The sequence below is a fragment of the Varroa destructor genome, unplaced genomic scaffold, assembly GCF_002443255.2.
Source record: "Varroa destructor unplaced genomic scaffold, Vdes_3.0 BEIS01000005.1, whole genome shotgun sequence".
In the NCBI taxonomy this organism is placed as follows: domain Eukaryota; kingdom Metazoa; phylum Arthropoda; class Arachnida; order Mesostigmata; family Varroidae; genus Varroa; species Varroa destructor.
In genome coordinates this window covers 7545537-7570417 of record NW_019211458.1, presented here as the reverse complement: position 1 = coordinate 7570417, position 24881 = coordinate 7545537, and the positions used below count along the sequence as shown (strand labels likewise).

The window sequence follows — 24881 nt, the reverse complement described above, 5'->3', positions numbered from 1 at the left end:
TGACCTCAATAAACCGACCTAAATACATGTACGTTTGGCTTCTTGATTCGTCGACTCGAGGCTAAATTCAGCGTATAACACCATTGAATTATAGTCGAATTGTGTACGAACGTTTCGTGAATAGCTACGATTTACGCAAAAATCAACACCAAGAACAATCATTGATCCAGAAGGACAGTCGTCGTGGAAAATCCCAAAGCTACAGGTGGTGACTATGATTTGAGTGTTGTATCTAGTGAAGGGGACATCGTACCGCTATATTTCCTACGGAAGGGCATGTCCACTAAAAAAAAAAAAAAGGGTTTTTTCAAATATTCTAAACAATTGTGCACGGCCACTAGGTGGCGTATTGCTTATAGGAGCAGGTTAGTACGTGCCACACAGTGGCAGTACGTGAGCAAATATTGGAGTAAGGCCTTACGGTTTCTCATAGATCTAATTGGAGTCTGCTAGCGTGGTCGATTTCTACTCTCGTAACGCGTTTCGACTCTCACTACTGAGAAGACGTTCAAGAATTTGCCTAGCGATATTTCGGTGATCGTTCCAGATTCCCAATTCAAACTATATGGAGTAAAGCCATCATTCAAACCGACAAGAACCTTTCATCTGTGTAAATTGGTACGGAATGGATACTTATGAATGGAAAATATCGTAACTGACTCAATATATAGTTGTCGGACAAAGTCATTCGAAGAATGGCATCTTCATCCATCTTCCGAGCCTCTGATCACCCTGTTGATGCAAATTACGCCTTTGTTTAATGTATGAGCTACTCGTATAGCCCCCACAATTGTCTTATTATATTGTTCCTTTGTTAGTAAAGGTGGTGAATCATCAACTTTGCTATTGCGGATAGTATTGAGCTAAATAATTCCAACAGCTGCGAACAGCTTGTTAATGGATAAAGGTAATAAATATCTATTTATATGACAATTACTCTCTGAGTTTCTACGATTATGATAGCTTTATATATATATATATATATATATACACCAATGAAATTGTTTTTAGCTTGAAATATACACGCTCATCAGCGCACAATCGAGACTAAGAACAACCGAGCTGGCCATTGATGAACGGTATCGACGTTAACGGTAAAGAATAACATGGCAAATCTGGATTTGTGTTTTTTGAAGGGCCCTCAGCATTACTGTAACAGCAACGGGCAACTGTGCTTGCTCCACGCCGTAGTTGCTATTGTCATGATGGGCTATCAATGCTTTGGCAATTATATGCGCCGTCCACCCCGTTTATCCAACCGCTATACTTAGATAGTTTATTCTACGCAGTAAGTCGCATCAGTCAATCTATGGTTCAGTTAGACAAATACCGCGATTATCTAATATAGTTTGAATATTGTTTTATATCCGAGCGACAGGCACCATTGGACTTCACTGTCCTTATTTGTAATCACCTAATAGGCCAAGATTAACGTGATGCAAACAATAGTACTGAAGCACTCGATATTATTTCTTAATTTATTAAATGTTCCGATGGCTAAATAATAAAATATTCGAATTTCAAAATAGGTACAATTTGAGCCCTAGGTATTATAATGTTCGTAATGTGCCTATTTGTCAACGAAACGGTCAAGTTTAGTATTTTGAAATAAATCAGTTATTTGCAATAAGTTAGAAGTAGCTATCACAAAACCTGACGCTTTGTGTCGCACCTTCAGCCTGACGTTTAATTGACTAACACAAGTATATTTTACTTAAAATTGAGTGTTTTTATGTAGCATTTGTAAAATGGAATTTTTTCTTTTTAATTTAAAATTACTTCTTCTATCATTTTATATGCGTTTAGGATTGTATTCACTATCGTGCTTCAGCTTAATCCGTACATGGCTGTCTTCTAAGCGTAGCCTAACACGTTTCCTTTGCAATCTATGAACAGAGTTGGGGGTATTATGAAGCCTAATATTGCGATTTATAAAAAAAAGAAACAGTGATATTTGCATATGAAGAAAGCCCAGCTCGACTCATATCAAAACATATAAGGTAACACATAACACAATAGCCCAAATTCTCATTCTGAGCTGGGGCAATCCCACAAAAGATAATGTCGCTAAACATCCTAATTCCGAGACATCAATTACTGTAGTAAGGTTAGAAAAAAGACGCGCACTTTTACTCGATTCAAATGATTGAACCAAAACCTTGTACTTATATTGAGCTGTTTGTTTTAATACGCAATATAGAGAGATCTCTTCTCCATGGACCTTTTTCTCAGCTGTTTTCTCTCTGTTTAATTTTTGCCGTGAGCAAATGTGCTTAAGTTGCGAAAAAATTCAGAGTGTGCATCATTGGAAACTTCAAGTACTCTTCGGAGGCTAAGGAATTAGCGATAGCATGTCCTAGTATTTAATGACATGGATGTACGTTTAGATTTTTTGATCGTCCAAAATAACTCGGAAACATAACGTCGTACTGGAATCCACTGGAATACTAAAATATTAGAACATAACATGTTATGATAAAGGCGAAGTTTCATCTCTGCAGACACTCCTGGACCTTTGCTCAACATTACGCTTGGCCAGGAGGTCATTATGCAAGAACCTTTGTTCTACGAGTCGAGAAGATTACTCAATATATGCATCGTATCCCTGAGAGATTTAAATTGTGGGAAAAGCGTAATGGAAAAACCGTACTAAAAATAAAGCCTGTCTCAAAAGTCTCAGCCTCGTTCGAGCCTCAACGGTGGCTTTCAATTGAAGGATGCACAGCATAGAACGTAATATCCTACACATGGATCAACCACAAGCCCATTTTTTGCACTATAGTAGATATTTACGTGTGATAATCTGGGCCATTGTTTGATTGCGATTCCAAATACGCTGATCTAATATGTCTTGTTCAACTATATTATGCGAAAAAAAAAAAAAAAAAAAGAGATAAGAACACTTTTTTTTTAAATCTTAGATATCTAACGATACGTAAATTATGTTTAACATCTCATATTATTTACACAACAGTGGATGTCGCACTATGAGAAAAATGCGAAGTAGTAGGTGGCAGTATTTTTGAAAAAAATTTTAAAAAATTCTATCAAAAAAACTTGATTAAACATTGCAACGAATGCTTTATTTCTATGTTGCCTGTATAGATATTTATGAAAAATATAAGCCGTTTTAGTGATGTATATGCTTAGTTTGGGGCTATAAAATCAGTTTGGGCCAAGATACAGATTGAATTGACAAATTTTATAAAAATGCTACACAGTATCAAGCATGAAACAATCAAAAACACATTAGACTTAAAAGTATTGTACTTTATGCATACGAAAGAAACGACTCCACTCATAGGGCTATTTGTCGGATCGAATTAGGTTACAAGCTTTTCAAGAGTGAGGGATAAAATGAAGCAAAAATCGACTTATGTATTTTCGCTTCACACAAATATCGTGTTTTTTTTGTGTTAATGGGCATAGTTCCGGTCCATCTAGTGTGCATCGCTATTTGAGCAATCGCAAATCAAGCATTGCCGCGAAACGGAAAGAGAACTGTATAAGTTGTAGTACAACTCACAGCCGAGCGCGTATGGACTCGACAAACGGTATCGGCGCATACGGGACAGTAACTTCTACGTCGAAAGAATTAGCGCGCCAAGGCAGCTTTCCGTCTTGTAGATGGAAAATAACTGCAGGCCATGTGCCTTTCGCAACACGCTCCGCGTCGCTTCAGCCCTACAACTGAGAAAATGAGTCTGCAAAGCTGTCAGTGCTCCCGATGCCACGTTTATGTTATGTGCGCCGAAGAACTAAAAGTTGAAACTTTCGTATAATGTTTTTAACGAGTGGCATACGACCAATCATCACTTTAAAAACAAACTAGGCGTTCGGTAAGCAGCTCTATTCCACCGAACAAACTCTCATTTAGGACGAAAGTGGAGTGCGCACGTCGACGCCTCTCAACACCAACATACCGTATTGTACCAAAGACGCCGCTCCGCTCGGGCAGTAGAAGATTGAAAGCGACAAAACTTATTGGAAACTGACAGAAAATTAATATAATCTTTTTTTCTAAAATAGATTATATGTTTTTTCTTTAGAGAATCTAGCTGGATATTCAGAATAAGAATACGATGTCTAAAGCGAGTCGCACCTTAACGGATGTAGCTACACATATATATATATATATTGTTTCTATCGCAGCACCGATTGCTCTTTAGAGACATTGAGTATCGGTAGATGTTAATATCGTATTCAACAAATAATAGTTATAGCCGTCCTATACGAAGACAAACAAATAGGAGATCAATTCTCATTTAATACTTGTCAGGCCTTTGGCACAATCTATCCTAAAGTGGCCAGAACTAGCACCCATGTTCCGTTAATGAATAATTTGATTCTGTCATCTTCTAGAATTGTTTTTGTTTGAGTCAATCTCATATAATAGTAAAGCTGTCAGGACATACACACTTCGTAATGTTTTTGTTCTGTACGTTATCGGTAATAGCCCTATCCGTCTCGTTAATTCTTTCAGGAATCAAACCTAGTTGTTGGGTTTTCACTTGCCCGTTGCTATAATGATAGTTATAGTACTTAAGCGATTGTTCTGTTTCTAACAGTGGGCCAACGGCGTTTCGGGAGACAGAACCATAATGCATACCTATCATGTACAGGGTACGTGCATGTATCAGTGATGGGTAACGATAATGCGTTTTCAAACTGATACTTCATTTTCTATAAACATTTTGCGATTTGCTTCAGTGAAAGCATGCCATATCTATAATTACGGGATGTCGAAAGTTTGTTGGTGATGGAGAGTCTCCATCTCGCACTTATTAAATCAATAGGAGGTGTGCATATTATTGCAAAAAATACCCGATCTAACTGATAACAAGTGTGCTACGCAGATATGTCAACTCTTTATTGTATTCATTTGCGTATCTTCTATTACCACCTGTTAGAAGAGGTTTGGCTCATTCTGTGCATATATACATATGTATTGCACCCGAATTGGGACAAGCTTTGATAGGCTGTTTGTCGAGACGGCGATCCGCTCATCGAGCATTTTTGATATATGAGAAAAGCCTGTTTTTTTTTTTGTTTCTAGGACAACGCCACAAGTTTATTGTGGTGGAAAACAATGGATCGTTTTGGCATCACGAACGGAAGTGACTGTCCAATTTGTACGTGGTGAACAAACGTCGATTATGATCAATAACTTACCTTTTTTAAGCCGAATCCAACGGTGTACATTATTGCCAGTTTTATGCGGCTTCTGAAAAATTCGAAGAGGATTTCCATGAGGTAAACCAGAAGATGCTCTATAGACTTTTGGTTTATGAGACTCAAAATTGACCAAAATACTTCAAGTTGCCAGTTTTGAAATATTTATACAGAAAATCATAACTGTTTTGGCAAAAAAAAAAAAAAAAAAAGGCAAAATAGCCAATTGTTGTCTAGCAACGTTGCAACCGTTAATCATTTGAAAGCTTTTTCTCCTGCTGTCAGCCTAACATTTACTCCAGTTAGAATTTTTCGTTTGTGGCGTATTTATGCAACAATTTAACAAGTTTATACCTATCAATATTATTTATACGGTTATCATTAGAAAGTTATTCGAGGCTCAAAGAAGGCATAGTCTTAAAATGATTACTGAGTTGTTTAGTAATCGAACTGACCAGATATAGTAGCGATCTGCACACTGTATAACTACAATCGTAAGGAATGACTTCTCTCATGTATGCAACTTTCCTTGAAATATCTCTATTTATTTAGAAAGCATACATCGAAATCCCATCTTGGGCGCCACACCCTCGTACAATATGGAGACATATTGTAACGGCCATGAAAATAAATAATAATTCAGTCGATAGTTGTCCTTTTAACTCTTGGTTGTGGGAAATGGGAGCAGGCATCAGACGTGAAACTCACGATCCCAGGCCAGATCGTCAACATTCAAGTAAAAGGTTAGGTGAATGGAAGCGACTATACACCGTATAAAGTCGCTAGGTCTGGACCGTAAATATTCCATAGAGGGAAGATGTTGGAAACGTACTATGAATAGACAAAAACACGACCGCGTCTACACCAAGGACCAGGCGGGAAATATAGTGAGTAGGATACGAATCTGATAGGATATCCTGAGTACAACGGCAGTAACCTCATGGTAGATACGCTTGTACTGCATAGGTGCAGTAACAATGGCTGAGTGTAGTGGCTAACAAAATAAATAATAAATAAGCGTTCCTTCGGACCCAGCTAGCGGTTACCGCTAGCCGATATGGTCTCTGTCTTCGGCCTAATTCTTAATTAAAGCATATTTATACATCTGCCTTACCTATAGCATGGTTTGCTTAAGGTACACTTGCGAAACATTTTATCTACGATATATGGGCTCAAAGGTGACCTAGTCGACATATTATCCGCATACGTAGACGTACGATCAAGGATCTGCCAGTGAGTGTAAACGAAGAAAGATTCACATTTTTGCTTTTACCAATGACCTTACACGCATTAAAAAAGGTAACTCAACACGAGACTTGTCTGGACTAGCAAACCGAAGGGCATACTAGAAAACTGTGCCTGCCCTGAAGTATATTTTACATGTACGCAGTGTATGTGTGCATTGATCTACCTCAGCCTGGCTTAGTGTATTCCCGACAGAGCCTGGCGCGCCTGATGGTTGACCTTCTAGCCAAGCAAATTTTTCGGCTTGAACTGCACTCGTCAGTAAGAGGTCGATCCGTCTGAGTTGTGGCAGAAGGAACTTCATTTGTTGCCTTGGATGGAACATTTAAAGAGTCCAATCGCAGGCTGATTTTCTGGACCGAAAACAAAACGATACGCAAACTAGCAAGAAACAAGCAAGTTACATGTATCAATATGATAAAATAATATTGCACGTACCTGGTTAACGTAGCTGGGACGCTAATGAATGCTTTTGATACTTTGAGGATTTCAACAAAATTCACTCTATTTGCCGTAAAGCAGTCCACTAATCTTCCATCGATTTTGTCCACCGGTGACCCAGCGTACTTCGAGAGGTTGTGCAATTGGCTAAGCACCTACATTGGATATTTTCTTGCCTGCGGGAAGATTTGGCTATTCAAAAACTAATTAAAATTGGCCTACATCGCATGGGCGAACTTTAATAGCTTTATTGTTTCTCTCAAAACCCTGTCTTGGAATAACTAGGAGCAACTTGGGTCCAAGTAAAAAGAACAATAGAGATAAACAAATCTTTTCAGGAGAGCAGTATATGTGTTTCAGAATTTTATTTGTTTATTTCGTCATATTTTAGCAAGTTTTCTAAACAAGCGCTTTAAACAAATTTCAATTTCTACAGATTTTATAGTGTACGGGATCTCGACCTTTGAAGGCTTATGATTATCAGTATCACATTAAAAGGTACAGAATATATACATACGTAGATGTAGCTTACGCCAGGGGCAGCCAGGAGAGGCGCGCAGGCTGTGTAAACAGCACGCGTAATCAGGGTCCGATTAAACTATATCGATTATAGGCATACGTAATTACAGCTCATTTTCAAGCGGCTCAGGATAGGGGCTCAGGGCGTGTAAATCATACGCAATCTTACGATCCGAATACTGCGTCTGCATAGAGCTCCTAAAGTCTTCCAAAGGATACCCGAATTTTTTTTGCTGCAATGAAATCTTAAAGGCGCTGAGATGCTGAGGAACAGAATGTGAGCGACAAGAGGCAGAAGCAACAATAGCAACTATAACTTCCGCAGGACTGGAATATAATAGCTGCGGCGTCACCAAATCTCTATAGGGACAAGTGAGAAAAGTCAACATTTGAAAGGGGATCATTGGAAAAGGCGGAGAAAGAAGACGGGAAGACTCGAAGTAAACGATAAGCGGGTGGATTTAACGGACGTGGGCCCGAGAAGGCAAAGGTAGGACCGACAGGGAATCCAACTCAGCCATCTTCTACGTTGAAACATGCGCAAACCGTCGGCGGCCAACAAGGCCCACAACCGCTCTCCCGCAAAGTTTAACTTCTAGAAAAGACATTCATGTTTTATGTCTAGGTAGATGATCCCTTCGGCATTACAGTGGTGCGTTGGCAACAACAAAAGCATCTTTTTTTGCAAAGAAAGCGTTTTGTTTTTGTATCGCAGGTTTGTGTCCTTGTACAACTTAATAATAAGGGTTATAGGCACGGCTGTACTTCTCGGTAATCGGATCACCGACTCCGCTGTTTAACTTGTTCGCCATTTTTCTTCTGAATCACATTAGTAAAACGGTTTAAGTTAGCTTTAAAACGGTGTCAAAATGAACTGATGCTTTTGGAGGCTTGTTAGATGATTAAAAACCTATAGCCGGGTGCAATTTATTTCCAATTCGTTTTCTTATCGTATCTGCCTGTCATAAACATTTTCTATTTCTAATAGAGAGTAGCCTTTTCTGTGATACACGATCGGTGATGGATACCTATTAATTAATATATGTTTGGTGACTGGCTAAATTGGTTCAGCAACCTATAAGCATGTTTATCTGTACTGCTTATATTATGATGTTACTAATTATAAAGCATATTATATGAGTGTTTTCTTTCGTAAACATTAAGTCCTATTCATTGCACGAGACAACCTACTCGAGCCTACTTCTAGCGCGGTATATCCGTGATCCTAATTGCTAGGTACGGTACCCATACGCTAATGTGTATTAATAGTTAAGCTAATAGTGAGTCCTGATTTGTATCTATCGAAATCCTCGCTATCTTTTCTTTCTACGATTATCTGATTTGACCAGGTCTAGGAGATGTACAAACAGACTCTGTCGAAACTAGCATGAACTAACGGCCCTAACAAGAGTTGTGTATAGCTACATAGAACAACATCAGAGATTATTAAACGATAATATAGATAGGCCAATTTACTTTGTTCAAATGCATCATATATAGGTAGTAATAATAACATAACGCAGTAGCAATTCTATGATGGGTTTGTGTATCTTTTGTTCTAAGGGGCACATTTAACTTTCAACCGATGCATAGCAATGTGTGATGAGAACAGGCATATAAATGGTGTATCCGCCATGATGCAATAGTAATGGGTTTGCTTGCTAATTTTTAGAAAATTTTAGGTGGTATAGATTTTTGCATTGAGCGCAGATTTACATTGTTCTGCATTCGCAGCCAGCCGTCTTAGGCAATGCATAACAGCAGTATCAAATGTAAAAACTGGAAATATTTATTTAAGCAAATAAATTATACGACAACAGTGGGCCGTGTTAACTCCAAACGGCGGGCAACAGAGCTTCTGTACGTGATGGAAATCGTGAACAGCCACGAATAAGAGGGTGCAGTAACACTGGGTGTATATTGACCAGCGCTTCTTTCCCCGCCTGATTAAAGCTTAAAATATAAAATGCATAAAAACAATTTTTATTTTTTAAACTATGGTCTTGGAACGGTGCTAGCTAATGAAAACGTTAAGTAGGTTAATCGATCGCAATCCTGCACTCCCGAAGTGACAAGCTAATCAATTATTTATATGTTACCGTTTATATATGTTTACCGTTGCAATGAATATTCCTACAATTAAAAAAGCAGGTCTAGTGATTTGATCCAACTGTGCTCGGTTGGATTGTTGTTGTAAACTTCCAAGTAAATCAAATTCTACTTAATGTGGCTGAGGCTGCGCTGAAGTTTAAAGGATAAGAGGGCATCGTTACTCACTCGTATGCGTGCCTTCAACGCGCCACTTATCGCCGTGTCCTTTACAACAAACATCAATAGTGATACAGATAACCCTAGCAAGGAAGCCTGCCTTTCTGTAGCTTCGTCTTCCGGAATGCTCTGCACATGACTCATCTCAAATGCTGGTGCAGCCTGTTTTCGGCTAGTATCGCCTGAATATCAGGCGATTGAAATCGACAGAGGGGAAACTCTGCATAATTTTATCCGGCTTTCATCTGGAATGAACACTCTTAATAGGGGTGCGTACATTGTCTTACTAAGCCACGAAACAAACACGACGATTAGAATAGATAATGATCAGGTCGAACCTGTTGGTTCCGACTAATTCTATTTGTGGGAAGCCGTTGGCCTGAAAGATAGGGAATATAACTTCTAGTTCACCTTACCCATACTTTAATTCAAAGATTCACATGACTCCCTGCTAAATACGAGGTGTGTTATGCTTGAAATATAATAGAGTCGACGTAAATGTATCACATAATTGAGGCCAACGTGCAAATCTTTGTTATAGATCCTCTTTAGTCAGAAGTGAATTTGGACATTTATATTGTAGATCAAAAAAAAACAAAAAAAAACGTGTTCGCATACGGCCAAACGATGGACTGTAATATCCATACAAATACAAGTTCTAAATTTCGATGCTTGCGTTGAACCAGACTAAGTCGTCTCTTCTGCCTCTGCTAATATACGTGATCTGTTATGTGCGAGCGACGGCGTGTCGATCGGCAGAGACGTGTGACTTCGGCTACCGAATCTGGGGAGTTATTAGTGCAAGCTTACCACTTATATATACGCATTATGGATAAACAACAGAAAATCTTTAGAAAGCAAGAATTCCATTGCATCGATTGTAAATGATTGGTACCGGCACCTTTTTTAATTCTTGATCAGGTATTTTCAACGCTTAACGGGATGTCACCAGTAGATTTGCAGTTTCACTACTACTATCTTCATTTTTCATTTGAAGTATATCTGTACGCTGCTCCTAGTAATGATTTAGAATAGATGCCTAATGTAAAACATATAAACAAGCTTTAATAACGTAAACATGACGGATGTGATTAGTCTCTCGTCATCGTTTGACAACACGTTAAGGCCTTCAATACCAGCTGGATTAAAGAACTGATATATATTTGTGTTGTAGGCATAGCCTTAATCATTGGGGAAATTTCTGAACGTAAAAGACTATATATGCAATAGTAAGATTGTTAAACGAAATGAAAAGGAAGGATTGGGCAAGAAATATACCTAACTTAATCGCTTAAGTTGAGCGTCTACGTAGCCTATCGTAATTACGCGGTTGCCAGAAACATGCGGTTACACGGTCGCCGGCAAAAATTTTCACCCTTCATTGGCAACTTGTAGTAATGAGTGACCTATGCAGCAGAAGTAACGAGATTGCTTTACGTTCTATCACTAAGTACGCTTATGGTAGCCATTTGAACGGTGTTACCTAGGCAGATATCTGATGACGTAAGGCGACAGGTGATGCTGACAAACGAAGTGCGGTGCACGGTCCACCTGTACTTTGAAGTACCTCGCCAACTGATAATATAATAAAGATGTCTTGTTTGCGTACTGTTAATCAAGCTGTGAAATGCTCTTAGCTTAATTAACCTTGGTTTATTACATTGCAGTGAATGAAATTACGAAAAAATGCTAGACGTACCATATTCTTAAAATTCTATATTTAGATCTGAGAGGACAGCAGTATTAGACGCGGTAACGGAAACGGCAGAGAGGAAATTCGATGAAATACCTGCAGAATTCAGAGCGAGCCTTTCGGATCTGAAACTCGTATAGAAATTTATTCAGTATTTACGTCCACTTGTTCAGAAAAGCCATCATTTCTATAATTGTGCATGCAACTATTTTGTGTATAGCATACCATGCTACGGTTGATTCGTACCGTCTAAATCATTGCTACAACAGCCTAGCATCTTTTACCGAGCCAAACAGAAATGTACTTCGCTATTTATAGTATTATGATACCGGCTTAACCGCCAGCGTCGGAGACGACTTGTACACTGTGCAAGGTAGTCGATGTACAAAGTACGGTTCTCGTTAGCCTAGGGCGGTAACTATTGGCTAAAAAGCACTTCATATCTCTGTAAATGATGATAAAATTCTATTGTTAAGGTTACATAGGCATATAATGTAACTCGTTGCAAACAGAGCGCAGCTACTGCTAGAAAGGGCAGGCAACTAATACAAGCCATAACACCGGTCTAATGCTGTCTAGATCTAACTGTACATGTTCAACTAATAATAACAAATAGATAAAGCACGCCTTAGGGCTTTCGTAACACGCCCTGATCGGATTAGCCCGAGGTGGTTGGTGTTACCAGAAACTCTGTTCTCGGCTAGTGATTGCTCTGCCTAGACTGCCTCTAAGAATAACATGGGTCAGATGTACGTTTGTACCTGTAATGAAACGCGTGGATTGCACGAGACACAAACAGTTGGTACGTATACGGCTGAAGGCGCATAAGGCGCAATACTCACTGGCCGTCCAATCAGTTTTAGCACTCACTGATAAGTGTATGTGTATAAAGCGCGTATACATGAGCGTACGTACATCATATGTAGTATCTACGATGCCATCGGACGCAAACCAAAACAGGACAGAAAAATAACATTAATATTTAATGTTTTATTTCTTCTGATCAGCATTTGAATGTTATGGGCAGTTTCAAATAGGCCAGCCACGGTTTAACACTTATATATATATATATATATATATATATATATAGGTACGTTTCGGAAAATCGGCCAAACCAAAAACCAAAAAGAGGTTTGCTTTACGAAGTCATGTCGTCATGCTGCATTGTTGCGTCTTATGTTTGCCGGGTAAATTCTATTAACTGCAACAGCAGCGGCTGCACTCTTTGTTAAAGCGTCCTTTCATTCGATATCGTCCTGTGATAATCTTATCATGTAAAATGGCTTTTCCTGATATCAGGTAACGCAATGAGCCGCGCATTTTACATACGACTCTTACGTCAGAGTCGTGACATACGTGATCCTTACGATATCCATACTGATATGTAGAAACAAACGAATTTTCCAATCTGTCCCTCTAATTGTTTTTTAAAAGTCTATACCTAGTTTTATAAAGATTTTGCTGTTGTTGGAAATTGTCACGACATAAGTTATCCAGAGTATTCCAGTACCAGTCTAATACGTTTTGCTTAATCGCTCGAAAGTAGAGGTATCGCCCTAAGTTCCCAGTATTACTAGTGATATTGTCAGTCTTTACAACGTATCTGTCTTCATATAGCTCCCATTTAAAGTGATTTTTTTTGCAACTTGAGACTGCTCTACCGAAGGACATGGAAACCAGATTCGTCTTGATCTACAAAACGATGATAATTATTTTCTGCCCCACAGATAGGAAAGCTGATTTGAGGGTTCTAAGTCAGTACCTTTTCAGTCATTGTGTAAATACGGCGATCGAGACGGAACTAGTTGTACAAATGCATCTTTAATACATAGTAGACCCTCTTCGTTAACTATGTCATGGGTAGCAAACGCTTACCATTTTTGGACTAATGGGGTCCAATTGACTAAAGTTATACCAGCTCGCGATGTGCCACTTATCCGTTGTGAGTAAGGCAATGAATTCAATCAGCTTAAAAGCAAAATGCGTAGAATACGAGATGCAAAAGAAAAGTGCGGCAATAACAGGGCGAGCGCCGTCTGAGATTTCAGCCCCCCTCGTTGCTTGGATCACGTTTTACAAAACGTAATAGATTATTTTTTGTTACTTTCTGCATATCGCAGCACGTAGTGTGGTCCGCCCTCTAGCCGAAGTTACTGCAAACACAGAAGGAAGTAATTTTTGCAATGACGAGTTCAGTGAATGCTCGAAGTGCTCGATTACTCGGGCACGTCGAGGACTCTATTCAGTCATCCGGCAGGAGAGCTGTTGCCGAGGCTAAGTCTGTTGAGGAAGCTGAATGATTGATTCGGGTGATGAGCGACACGCAGATATCAAACCAGATAACGAAATACCAACATGATTTAACTACTTCATAGCTTCTTTACCATATCAATCCTTTAAATGTGCGTAGAAGCACATTGACGATAACTACCCATGCATAGACGCTGCCTTTGTTATGTTGGCCATATCGAACGCGTTGTCTCCAGAATTCGCATCGATACCCCATCGTATTTTGGCTCAATGAACGATTGTATGTCTTTAGAACTATCTCGCGAACTTTTACGCGGTTTATTTCATCTAACATTTTCTCCTGCATATCCTAATCTGCGCCTTTATGTTTCGAGTTTGACGATCGGCATCACTATCAGGCAAACAATCATATGGCTGGCTTTTGGCACGAAGCAAACCGTGTGTCTAGGCCCGGGTTCGAATCCAGACCATACCGTGTCCTCAATACGCGAATTAGCAGGCAAATACGTTACCAGCTAAACTTACAAGAACTTAGAACTTGTGCTACTCTGCTCGGAGCAACAACTTTCGTTGCTATCTATAACCATTAGATGTTAAGAAATTTTTTTTTGCAAGTCGCTCGTGTAGTGCCTGTATTCATTATATTTGGACAGATCGTGTACTTCTAACAATGAGCGCCAATTAGTTTTCAGAATGTTGTTTTAAGAACTGCCCATTTTATATTGTATATAGTTAACTGCTGTGGGCTTAAATAAGCTCGATCAAGCGAAACGTGCCACATGATATCTTCTACACAAACATTATTGATTGAGTGATCTTTAATCTATCTTAACGTATCTAATTTTCATTCTGAACGCTGAGTCTGTCGGCCTCGGACAAATAACAGCAGCTCAATCTATCGGCAACGAGCGCCAGCGGGCAAAACAGTAAACGAACACCTCCCTCGTCAATAACTCCACTGGGTCTTCTCTCCGGTTCAGTTTATATGTAGGTGCGTTAACAGTCGCGTGGAACTTGATGAAGGACTTGTCACTACAAGTGTCATCAAATAAATACAAAGATTTCTGACTCATCTACTGGATGCGAGTTGCATAAATTTAGCTTTTTGCGTAAATCCGTCACTACCCCTTGTTTTATACGACGGGGTATGATACATCACAGTAATATCGGGGAGCTTATTTTACAGGGTCGTTCGACACTTATATAGATAATGATATATCTTACACGACAAGCATTATTAAATGATCATTAAGTGTCAAGCAATGCTTAACGCCAGTCGGAAAACGTAACTAAATAAAGCCTTTACACATAAAAATATAGCCTTTTTTTATGTCTGAGCCTGTTGCTATAATAACTGTAACTAACACAAGCAACAGCCTACGAATTACTATCGAAATTTGTCTACAGCATAATCAGACTTTCCTGAAATATCAGATAGAACCATATGTATACTTCTTTCGTTTTCACACGTTCTACGCCTCGCCAATGTTTGTTTGGTCACCGGTGCCAACGTAAGTGATCATACGTAGCAGAGTTTTTATTTTATATTGATGTGGCGATGCCAATCAAAAATGATTATACTTATAGTTAAAACTGGATTTCTTATATGGAAAATTCGCCTACCTATACGTGCAATAGTGTTTGAGGAAGGACGAGCTGCCAAATAAGCGTCCCTTGCCAAATACCCGTTGTCGTTTTGAACTGGATAAAATAGACACAATTCGTACCTACGAAATAGCTTTCTAGAACCGTTTATACGGTAAAATGGTCGGCACTTTTATAGAAATCCTCCTTAGTCTTGATGACTGTTATCAAAATGTCGGTACGGAATGACACGTTACGAGCTATTTATTTAGCAAGCTGAGCACCTTGCTATTGACTTGGGCACGTACGCGGTACTACGTCCGTTGAATGCAAGAGCCCTTAGCAACTATCTAATTGAAAACTCAACGTGTTGTTATTGAGACAAGTTATTCCAAAATGACAGATATATAGCGATCCAAAGAGTGCGACCCACTCCGATCTGGCTTGTTTAATAACATAGCCCCAGTAGATAAATGTCGGTCTATATAAGTTTGAACAGGTCGACTCTCGCTGAAATTAATATATCAAAACTCATTATCGAATTGTAAGTAACCAGCTACGTGGAAGATAGTTTATCCGGAGAATATCGAAACGAAAGAGTAGATAAATAGGAATATTGTAAAGTGTAATTTATTTAGCCTTAGGGTGATTGTCTCGGAGTTGGTTCCATTGGCGGATATGCCAAGCAACATCTTCTTATTGTCCGAGCGCCTATACACTAAAGCGATACCGATAAAATTTTGCTACCTAAAACAAGTTAAAAATACTTGAAGAAAAGCACAGCAGCAAACTGAACTAAAAATCTTTCTCAACAACTACCACTTCCGACCATCTTCCAACATCTTTTAAATCTATCATGTTTATATACTTTACTATGCAACTATTTAATTCGATGAGGCCATTGTTAGTACAAACATGCTCGCAGACCTATGTGCTAACTAACTCTCATAAACCAATCGGATGTCGTAGGTGCTTGTCTGTTTAAGGCCCACTGAGGGTTATTGCAGAACTGGTAAATAGCTCAGCCCGCTAAACGTTATTGTGGTAAACGCATCATTACAAAATAGGTAAAAGCCCAATGTCTCAAGCCGAGCCACTTATGATATTAGCCCGCACAGGTCAGGATAAAACCAAAAAGCAGTTGAACAGCCAACGGAGGGCCTTCGACCCTTGTTTATCCCTCCGAACTGTCTGACTAATTTTGAACTTGCGCCTGCTCCCCTGGAACTTGGGACAAGAAGCAAGTGAGCTTGAGTAACTTTCGATAATATTCCTTAGGATATCTCACTCATTAGGGCCCATCTCAACTACTTAGTTGCACTCGGCTTAATTTAAGGTGTACAAATAGACGATTTGCATATTTGTTCTGATTGTTCAGGAACTCATTCTATTAGGATAGGGTAATAGATTGTATTAATGCTATCGTTTTTTTGAGAGATGGGCCGCTTTTCCTGAAAGGTAGTTGCTGAATAAAACTTGGCCGTGCAACGTTCTTGTAATGAAGTGTATAATATCAACGAACCGCAAGAGTAGATCAATGAAAATTCTTTCTTATACTTTTACTATTTCAGTAGCAGTAGTAATAATAATAATAATAACAAGGTGAATGGTCGCTTTCAGGCCAATAAGGATTTGGATGAGTGGAGCAACTCAACGGTGGTGGTAGTCCCTCTACCGGAGGTTCAGTCAATGAGCCTTTGTCTGAACTCAACGGAGCGACAAAGCAATGTAAACTTTACTCCGTATCCCATCGATGCTAACGGTGAAGGAAATAGTCTGACAGCGCGATCCTGCCCGCGTGACTGGGACGGCTTTCTATGTTGGCCGCAGACGCTGCCCGAGCAGATAGTTCTGCAGAGATGTCCTACCCTCAGGAGGCCAGACGCCATCGGGGTAACAGTGTCGCAGGTCGACAAGGTTGCCGGTGAGTGATCATGACATTAGCGAAAAAAATTTCGATAAGGAGCACTTCTATATGATGAATCCCCCCTTATATTTTACAGCTGTAAATGCAGAAATCTATTCCGCGGACAACTTTTATCTTTAAACGAAGTTCCTGTTAGATTCGAGAACATTTCCAAAGTAGTTAGCGACGAGGTCTCATTTTGAGTATAGTATCTACTTCTGTGCAAGCGGATCCGATAATCGGGGTCGTAACGTGTTAGCGAAGAGGGTCTTTGTGAGTATACGGACATAATCGCATATCAGTCGCATTGTTTTGGACCGCCTTGGTGCGACCGCTCAGGTATCGAGGCGGCGTGTGAGGCCGCTGCGGTACTTTTCAACTATATACATCGAAAACTGCAGTGTGGGTAACGATTGCGAACTATGCATTTTAAATAAGTGGTACGGGCCGTTTTAGTCGGAAAGCGACTTTACACTTTTGCTCTTTCGAGTACTTACATATATGCGCGTTGTTTGTGCCGACTATTGATGCAGCCGTATGTTCTAGATCCGAAATGCATTAGGACGCAATACGTACTACATTAGGTAAAATAGGATTGCACGATCTTCCAGGCCCCCATTCTCAATTTGATTTAGTGCAGTCCTAGTTAGCAGCTAGTGGATCGACACTGCTGAAGGTGCGGGTATCAAAAGTATTACTATTAGTAGGGTAAACACCTGTATTAAGACACTGTGTGTTTGAATCGTCCGTAATTTATTGTATAATATAGCATATAAACATGTAAACTCTTACGCCATCTAGCGTCAAATTTACGACCGTTCGTAGAATAGTTCTTTTGTAAAAAAGTTTTAACAGCTGAATCTTGAGAGTTATTGGTCAGTCTCCGTAAAAAAACATTCACTTCATAGAGATTTTACATTATTTCCACAGCGATAATACGACAGAAGCTATGGCAGACCACAAAGCCTTTGCATCAGGGTCTGGCATGAGGTCCATGCAAAACCGGCTGACTCTCCTCGACTCTTGCCTGCCAATGCGATCTCTAGGAACGGAAATTCATATATGTTTCAAACAAATGGAAAAGGTTAAAAAACGAAGCATCTGCCGACGATGGTCTTTGATTGTATTCGAACAGACAGGTGAGCGATCAAATCCTGCAGGCCACTGTGAGGTCGACTCACCATTTAGGTTAACAGTTCGGAGGAATGAGCACGGCTTTAAACTTCTGGGCATGTACGCATATGGTCTTTGGAGATGTTTTTTTATCTCGATATTTCACTAGTTTTCCACGCGTCGTTTGATATCTACCTTGTTGAAAAGCGCGGGGCTCCTGTCTGTAAAGCTTAGCATGCGATGTTTTTTTTTTTCGAAATAGGATCACATGACGTCGATCAATGGAGCTGCACGAAGCGTTAAAAAGCCTCATTTCAAAGAGGAATAGATCGAATGAATCATCTAGAGCGCTCATAGTGGCTGCGAGAATCGCCTGCGACAATTGGGTTGAACGAATCGACTAGTAATTCATTGTGTGATCGTTTTGCGTGCATTGCTACGGTATCGTACATTCATTGTAGTGTGCCATGGGTGGAAGCTTGTGATAGAAGCGGCGTTTGTTAGAAACATAGAGCGCTTTCGGACCTCTGCGAAACTTCGTTCGAAAATACGATTTAACACAACTCGATCATGGTTTAGATCGGCGATAGGCCACACCTATCTTCAACGCATATTGACGAACATTAAGGCCCTGAACGGATAAGGTGATAACGGTGCATTGAATTTTGTCTGTTTATACCTATTTCCGCGCGCAGAAATCCTATTGTTCGAACATCTTACTATACGCGGCTTGACAAACCGTCGGTGATATACTGATGTGGGTACGGCAAGGAGATATATAAAGATACAAATCTGGCACATTCGCATCATCTCATTGTACGCAAGTTCTTCGTGACTGGATTCCATTGCCGGAATCGTTGAAACGATAAGCACAAGCTGTGGCAAAAGCAAAGTATGGTTTCTTGTTAAGACGCTCTATAATGGATGAGTTTAACTGTATTCTATAACAGTACTCAAGGAGTCCTCAGTAGCACATTGGATTTGCCCCACGCACTCGCAGAGGTAAACAACAGCGGCAGCCTAATATTTGACACAAAACTGGCCTGTTTAAAAGTCGCAACCGCAGGTACGTTGTAGGAACGAACGGCGACAACGACAAAATGTATCTTCGCAAAAGGAGGTTGTCTTCCTTAGCGGTAATCAAGTTTATTATGAGTACGAAATTTTCCACTACGAGTGAACGGTAAATCACTTTCTCACCGAGGAACGCTCAACAAGCATCTCGTATATTGGTTAGATTACTACAACTAGAGATACACCAAGCGTTCTTCACTTGCGACTCTCATAGATTCGAAATCAATCGTCTAGAAGACGCTGAATTATAAAGGTCTCAATTCTAGCGAGACACGATAAAATTTATTTCAACAGCAAGTCTGTTGTCATTTAGTGAACAAATCGATGAGCATGAAAGTTTGACCATATGTATAGATACAATTCTACCTTTCAATCCCTTGCCGTTCATTATCAATCGAAGGCAGGCCTCGAAAACAGTCATGTTTTCGAGGCCTCCTTTATCCAAACAGGCTTTCATCAATACACGGTTGTCTTTTCCAGTTGATGATTTAGAACCGTCGGTAGCCACTGACGGTAAGTAGCATCTATTAATAGAAAGTGGATACAATATCGAATTGGATTTTGTGGATTCGTTTTGTTTGATGCGCTAGGGCGCATGCGTATTCTTTCAATGTCTTAGATGACCTTAAAAAAGACGTATTAATATATATTGTTACGCTCAATTTAAGTTGGGCGTCCTCGTTGCACCAACCGTGGCGTCGAATCTGTGTCTATACACAAATTCAGAGTGACGCTTGAACAGGTGCGGCCCACCTACCCACCAGTGGAACACTGTTCAGCAATTCTGTACAACATCGTAAATACATTTGTCTGCGAATTAATGTCGGACACATGACAGCAGACTCACGACTAGTAAAATATGGCACAAAGTATGGATCATATGACATATTATTCAACGAAGTGCGCCTGGAAGAAATCCGGGTTTTACCTACGGACAATCGTATGCCGGCGATAGGCCGCCGCCCATCTCCTGCGGCTTAAATGCTAGAAAATATTCATGCGTAACATGTAGCGGAAGCACATACGGGTGAAGAAGCGTGTTTTATCCAAATTGGCGCGGTTATTGACGTTATTGCTTAGGCCAAAATAGAGTGAGTCGCTACGTGAAACGCTGTTGTACTAATAAATTCTTGACAAGTTACGTTTCCCTGCAAGTTCTCGCACCGTTACAAGGCTATGTTTGTGTTTTGACTCAAAAGAACTGCTCATTTCCATGATGCTAGTATATTCTGCAAACGAAACTATTTGCGCTATTTTATCCGTCCGAAGTTGCGTTTTCATTTTCACCCCCCACAACTTCCGTTCCCCACCCCGCCGCAGCACATGACGAAGACAAATAAATAGGCCTTGTTTAGGCTTCTTCAGCACACACTGCACGTTGACTGACTGTAGACTCGTTTCTTTTTACCAATATTAGATACACTGGTAGATCATAAATTGGCCTCTTTTTACCAACTGGCTAAGGACCTCGGTTCATCATGTCAGAAGGTCGTAATTTAATTGTTTCTTTAATCTGATTAGTAACCTGATTGGAATCAACAGCGAACGTAGAGAGACCATTCGTCCCTCTCTTTCTATTGCGAACTCTATGACTTTCTTTTGTTGTTTCTATTGTTATTAATAAACAAACAGTGGTCGAAAGGCGATAGTAGCGTATCTTACCTACGGACCGAACGTATCTAACATTTTTATTGCGTACAAATTCGAAGTTTTCGACTATTGCTCGCGTCACTAGATTATCGGCCACTCACAACAAGACCAAATTCGAAATAATATATATATTGAGAGTCGTAAGCTAACTAACTGATAGACTTATTGACATTTATATATAACCCAGGATTACTATTTGTGTGTTACTATGCCGGTGACCTATCCGCAAACAGGCCAGTGATCGTAGCGCAGATGTGAGTGAGATATTTTTGTCTACAACAACAATTTAAGCCGTACTACGTTGACTATATATGTTTCTATCTGAATCTTCAAGTAAATTCCTAAATTAGCGAAGAACTGAGTATAGCTTGACTTTATTGCTGAAGATAACATTCTTTTTTTTCGGAAAATTTTATTGTAAGGTTGATCAGCACTGATCCGGCCAGCCGTCGTGTATACTTTGTATTAAGGAACAGGTGGGCCATAAATGTATTGATGGTTACGCTGGACGTAATAATGTAAAAATTATTCGAAATTCTGTAAGATTGTCAAAACCACTAGATAGAATAGTGCACATTGTACTATGAACTATGCATTATAAAAGTGATTATTTATTTTCTTAATAAATACATATCTCAAATATAAGTATTTATTTTCTAGCGATCACTTATTTAACTAACAATAATTTAAAAAACATTAAAAACTACATTGGAAAGATAGGAATATGGATACATCTCATCGATGCCTTTCGCCGTGAACAAGGGAACAGGAGGTCTATACTACATTGTTGCTATCTATTTTATAGATATACTAAATGGTTCTGATAGAGCGCTGCTATAAGTGTGTCATAACATTGGAATAATAATACAAACTTCGTACTTTGTTGGTCTGAATCCTGACGGATATTGACTGTGTACGAGGTGTTATATAGATCCGCTATAGAATTGCGTCATGCGGTACAACCTTTGTGGACTGACGTACATAAAATATTACTTCTTATTTTCTTCAACTTCGTCTTTGCTTCTTGTGTTCTAATTAGGCCAAATCGGCTACTTTGCTCCTCACAACACCTTAATATATACACATATATATTAAGGTGTTGTATTAGGTTTGGTTCATAGTCTCTAGGTGTTGTAGCCATTGTCACACCTCGTTTCTATAGTAGTAACGTAAGACCTTTCCCTTGAAAGCGTTTAGCCGTTCATGCATTAGTCCATAAACGACGGGATTTTTTTGCAAGAGATTATCTGTAGTTACTTAAGTATCTTTATGACACATCACGGAAAGATCACATCAGGTTAATTTCTGGAGCTGGGGATCTTTTTGGTGCCTTGGGAATTTTTGAGAAAAACTAACGGTTTGATTTGGGCCAAGCTTACGTCTTGGCAATACAGGCTCAGTATTATAGCAAATTTGTCTCAAAGGAGATGAGGCAAACAATTTCTCTAACAGTAAAGGTGAGAAATCATTTTTCGGTAAGTTGCGACTGTCTTTAAATACGGTAGTGGAGCCCCGAATGGACTTTGTCCGACCTTCAGCAAACAACAATTTAACGAATCTCGACATAATGACATCGACCTTTTTACTGTCGCTATTAAGAAGGCTGCCGAAAATATTTCTACACTATTTCGAAAATTTTTCTAACACAGGTTTAGGTTCTGGGTCGACGTCGTTGTAAGCGAGTGGTGGTCACGTTGAATAAACGTGTCTATCAAGGTTGAGGCATGTGGATAAAATATACATGAGTGTAAGAACATAAGTGTACCGTCATTATTCTTGAAACAAGGCCTATGACTAAATGTATCAGAAAACTAATACAGATTTTTACGATGCGCCAGTCCCCTGCCCTGTGATATCTTAGTGGGAGATGTATTTACCCAATAGTCTTAGGGACGCGTCGTGATTTAGTTTCAAATCCGGGTATAGACGCACTTCGTTTCGATAATGGTGTCGATTCGGTCACCTGCAAGCTAAGTGCCTCACCGTGGAGACCGGCCTATTCGTGTGCCGCGGAAGAAGGACCCTGTGTAGGATACGAGGCACTTTCTGGTGCCCATTGTGGAACTCATGAGGTGGCTAGTGGCGGGGAATGCAACGGGCAGACTTTTGCTTGAGCGACGTCGTCGTTAGGCCTATTTTTAGATTTGACGCAGATTAGGTAGAGGCGTTCCTGGGTTCGTATTCGTTAACAAACTGCTGTGCCGAGTCGAAAAAAGCACTGCGCAGTTACAGATCGCGGAGCCCAAGCTGAAGTCGCGGTCATTCCGGGTAGCTTAAACACAAGTAGTCGAGAGTTTGCCTCATTTCCAATAATATAAGAATGATACCAATATGCTGTCGATTGAGACAATCCCGCTGCAGTACACCCTACCTAATTTTCAAGCGGGTGTCATGGCGGGCTCAAAGATTTGACAGTCATCTACAAAACCTAGCCCTGGGCTAGGTTTCGTAGATTATCGTAGGTCATGCATTAGGACACATGCGTGGAATTGTAACCAAGTGGTCAAACGCGTCCTGGAAGTCCTAGGCGTTTTTATTACTATTGCTATTTAGAAACGTGATATAGAGCGGCTAGATTGCATTTGTACACTGTGGCGGCAAATATGCATCGTCACCGCAGTATGTATACTGCTTGAGTGCCATCCTTAGTTAGGTGCGAAATGAATATACAAAGCAAGGATAGCATATGCTTAGTATACAAGCCACTGTCCCGTTATCTGAATGTCGAACGCAAGGGTAACAAAGCCATCCGTTTTCTGGGTTTCTGGGTCGACGCTATTATTCTTCGTGCTACAGTACTGCAATGAGGTATATCGCTAGCATGATGGCTGGATGAACACGGTGAACCACGGTCAAATGTAGATATGATGTCATTTTTACTTAGGAATTCAGTGTAGAACAAATCATGCTTGGTGTAGTATCCGTAGGTCCAGTAGCTACTAGTGCGCCCCATCGCATCGCGGGTGCGCTTTAATGTTATGTAAACGACATAAAGGTTGTACAGGTCAGTACTGATAAGTCCACAGCGAAGTCTGGCTTGATTCTTTACTCGAGCACAACTTCGTCAGCTTGAGCGAAACGCTGAAACATGATAATGGGAACTTGCAGGCAGTTCAGCGTTGAAATGAACCATTTAAGACCTAATATCCCTAAACTCTAAAGTGTGGCCTTCGTCTAAACATATTGTCGAACGATTTCATTTTGAAAGCAAATGCTAACCAGGTTGAGAAAAATTGGCAAGCAGATTAAAAACAAGTAATGAGAAGACTCAGGAAGGTGGCAAGCAAATTTTTTAAAGGTGGTAAGCTTGTCAGGAGTACACAATGCATTTTAAATAAAACACAGAGGGTGGGTCTATTGAGACTTCTATTCAGCTAAGTGTAAGCAAAAATCGTACCCTTTTTGTACGATTTTTGCTTACGCTTAGCTGAATAGAAGGTGCGAGTTTAATGGCAAAATTCTAGAACGTTTGTATACTAATTAAGGGAATACGGAAATGGGTATAGGTAGGTTCGTCTGTCGATGCTGACATCTTATAATCCTCTAGTAAAAGCCCCAGTAATTCTCAGAAAAAAACGATTCATAAAATAATGCACCCTTCGTTTTGGTTAACAGCTTCAAAAACGTGATCTCAAGTCTTTGACTTTCTGTGATTTTGAATCTGAACATCTCCAAAATAGTTTCTATCCCTTCTAGTATACTTGTCGCCATTGCGCTATAGAATACTCGGACAACGCTGGTAGCAGCAAATTAATATAAGTATATAATAAGTAAATAGAACGATTCAAAATGTTATGACAAAAAGCAAGTATTTCGGGAATATTCCAGGATTATATGACATGGAAGTATTGGTGACCGAATCTGGCTTGTATATACCGACTGAGCGCCTTGCGGAGATCTTGTTAGTCATTTTGAGAGTGTCGTTAAGCCACGTTCAAATTTTCTTTTAAAGCTTCGAGCGGGATA

The 24881-nt window shown here is 39.8% G+C and overlaps 1 protein-coding gene across 4 annotated transcripts in view; it reads left to right on the top strand.

Moving 5' to 3' along the window:
• Nucleotides 1-24881, top strand: part of LOC111251483 (secretin receptor-like) — a 91536-nt gene that overhangs the window by 29865 nt on the left and 36790 nt on the right. For all 4 annotated transcript variants that reach the window (XR_015329486.1, XR_015329485.1, XM_086991772.1 and 1 more), the window contains exon 2: nt 16793-17096. Coding sequence is in view for 2 of the 4 variants with exons in the window: in XM_086991772.1 (XP_086847898.1) it covers nt 16793-17096 (304 nt within the window). In the remaining 2 variants the exon portion in view is untranslated. The remainder of the gene's footprint in view (nt 1-16792; nt 17097-24881) is intronic.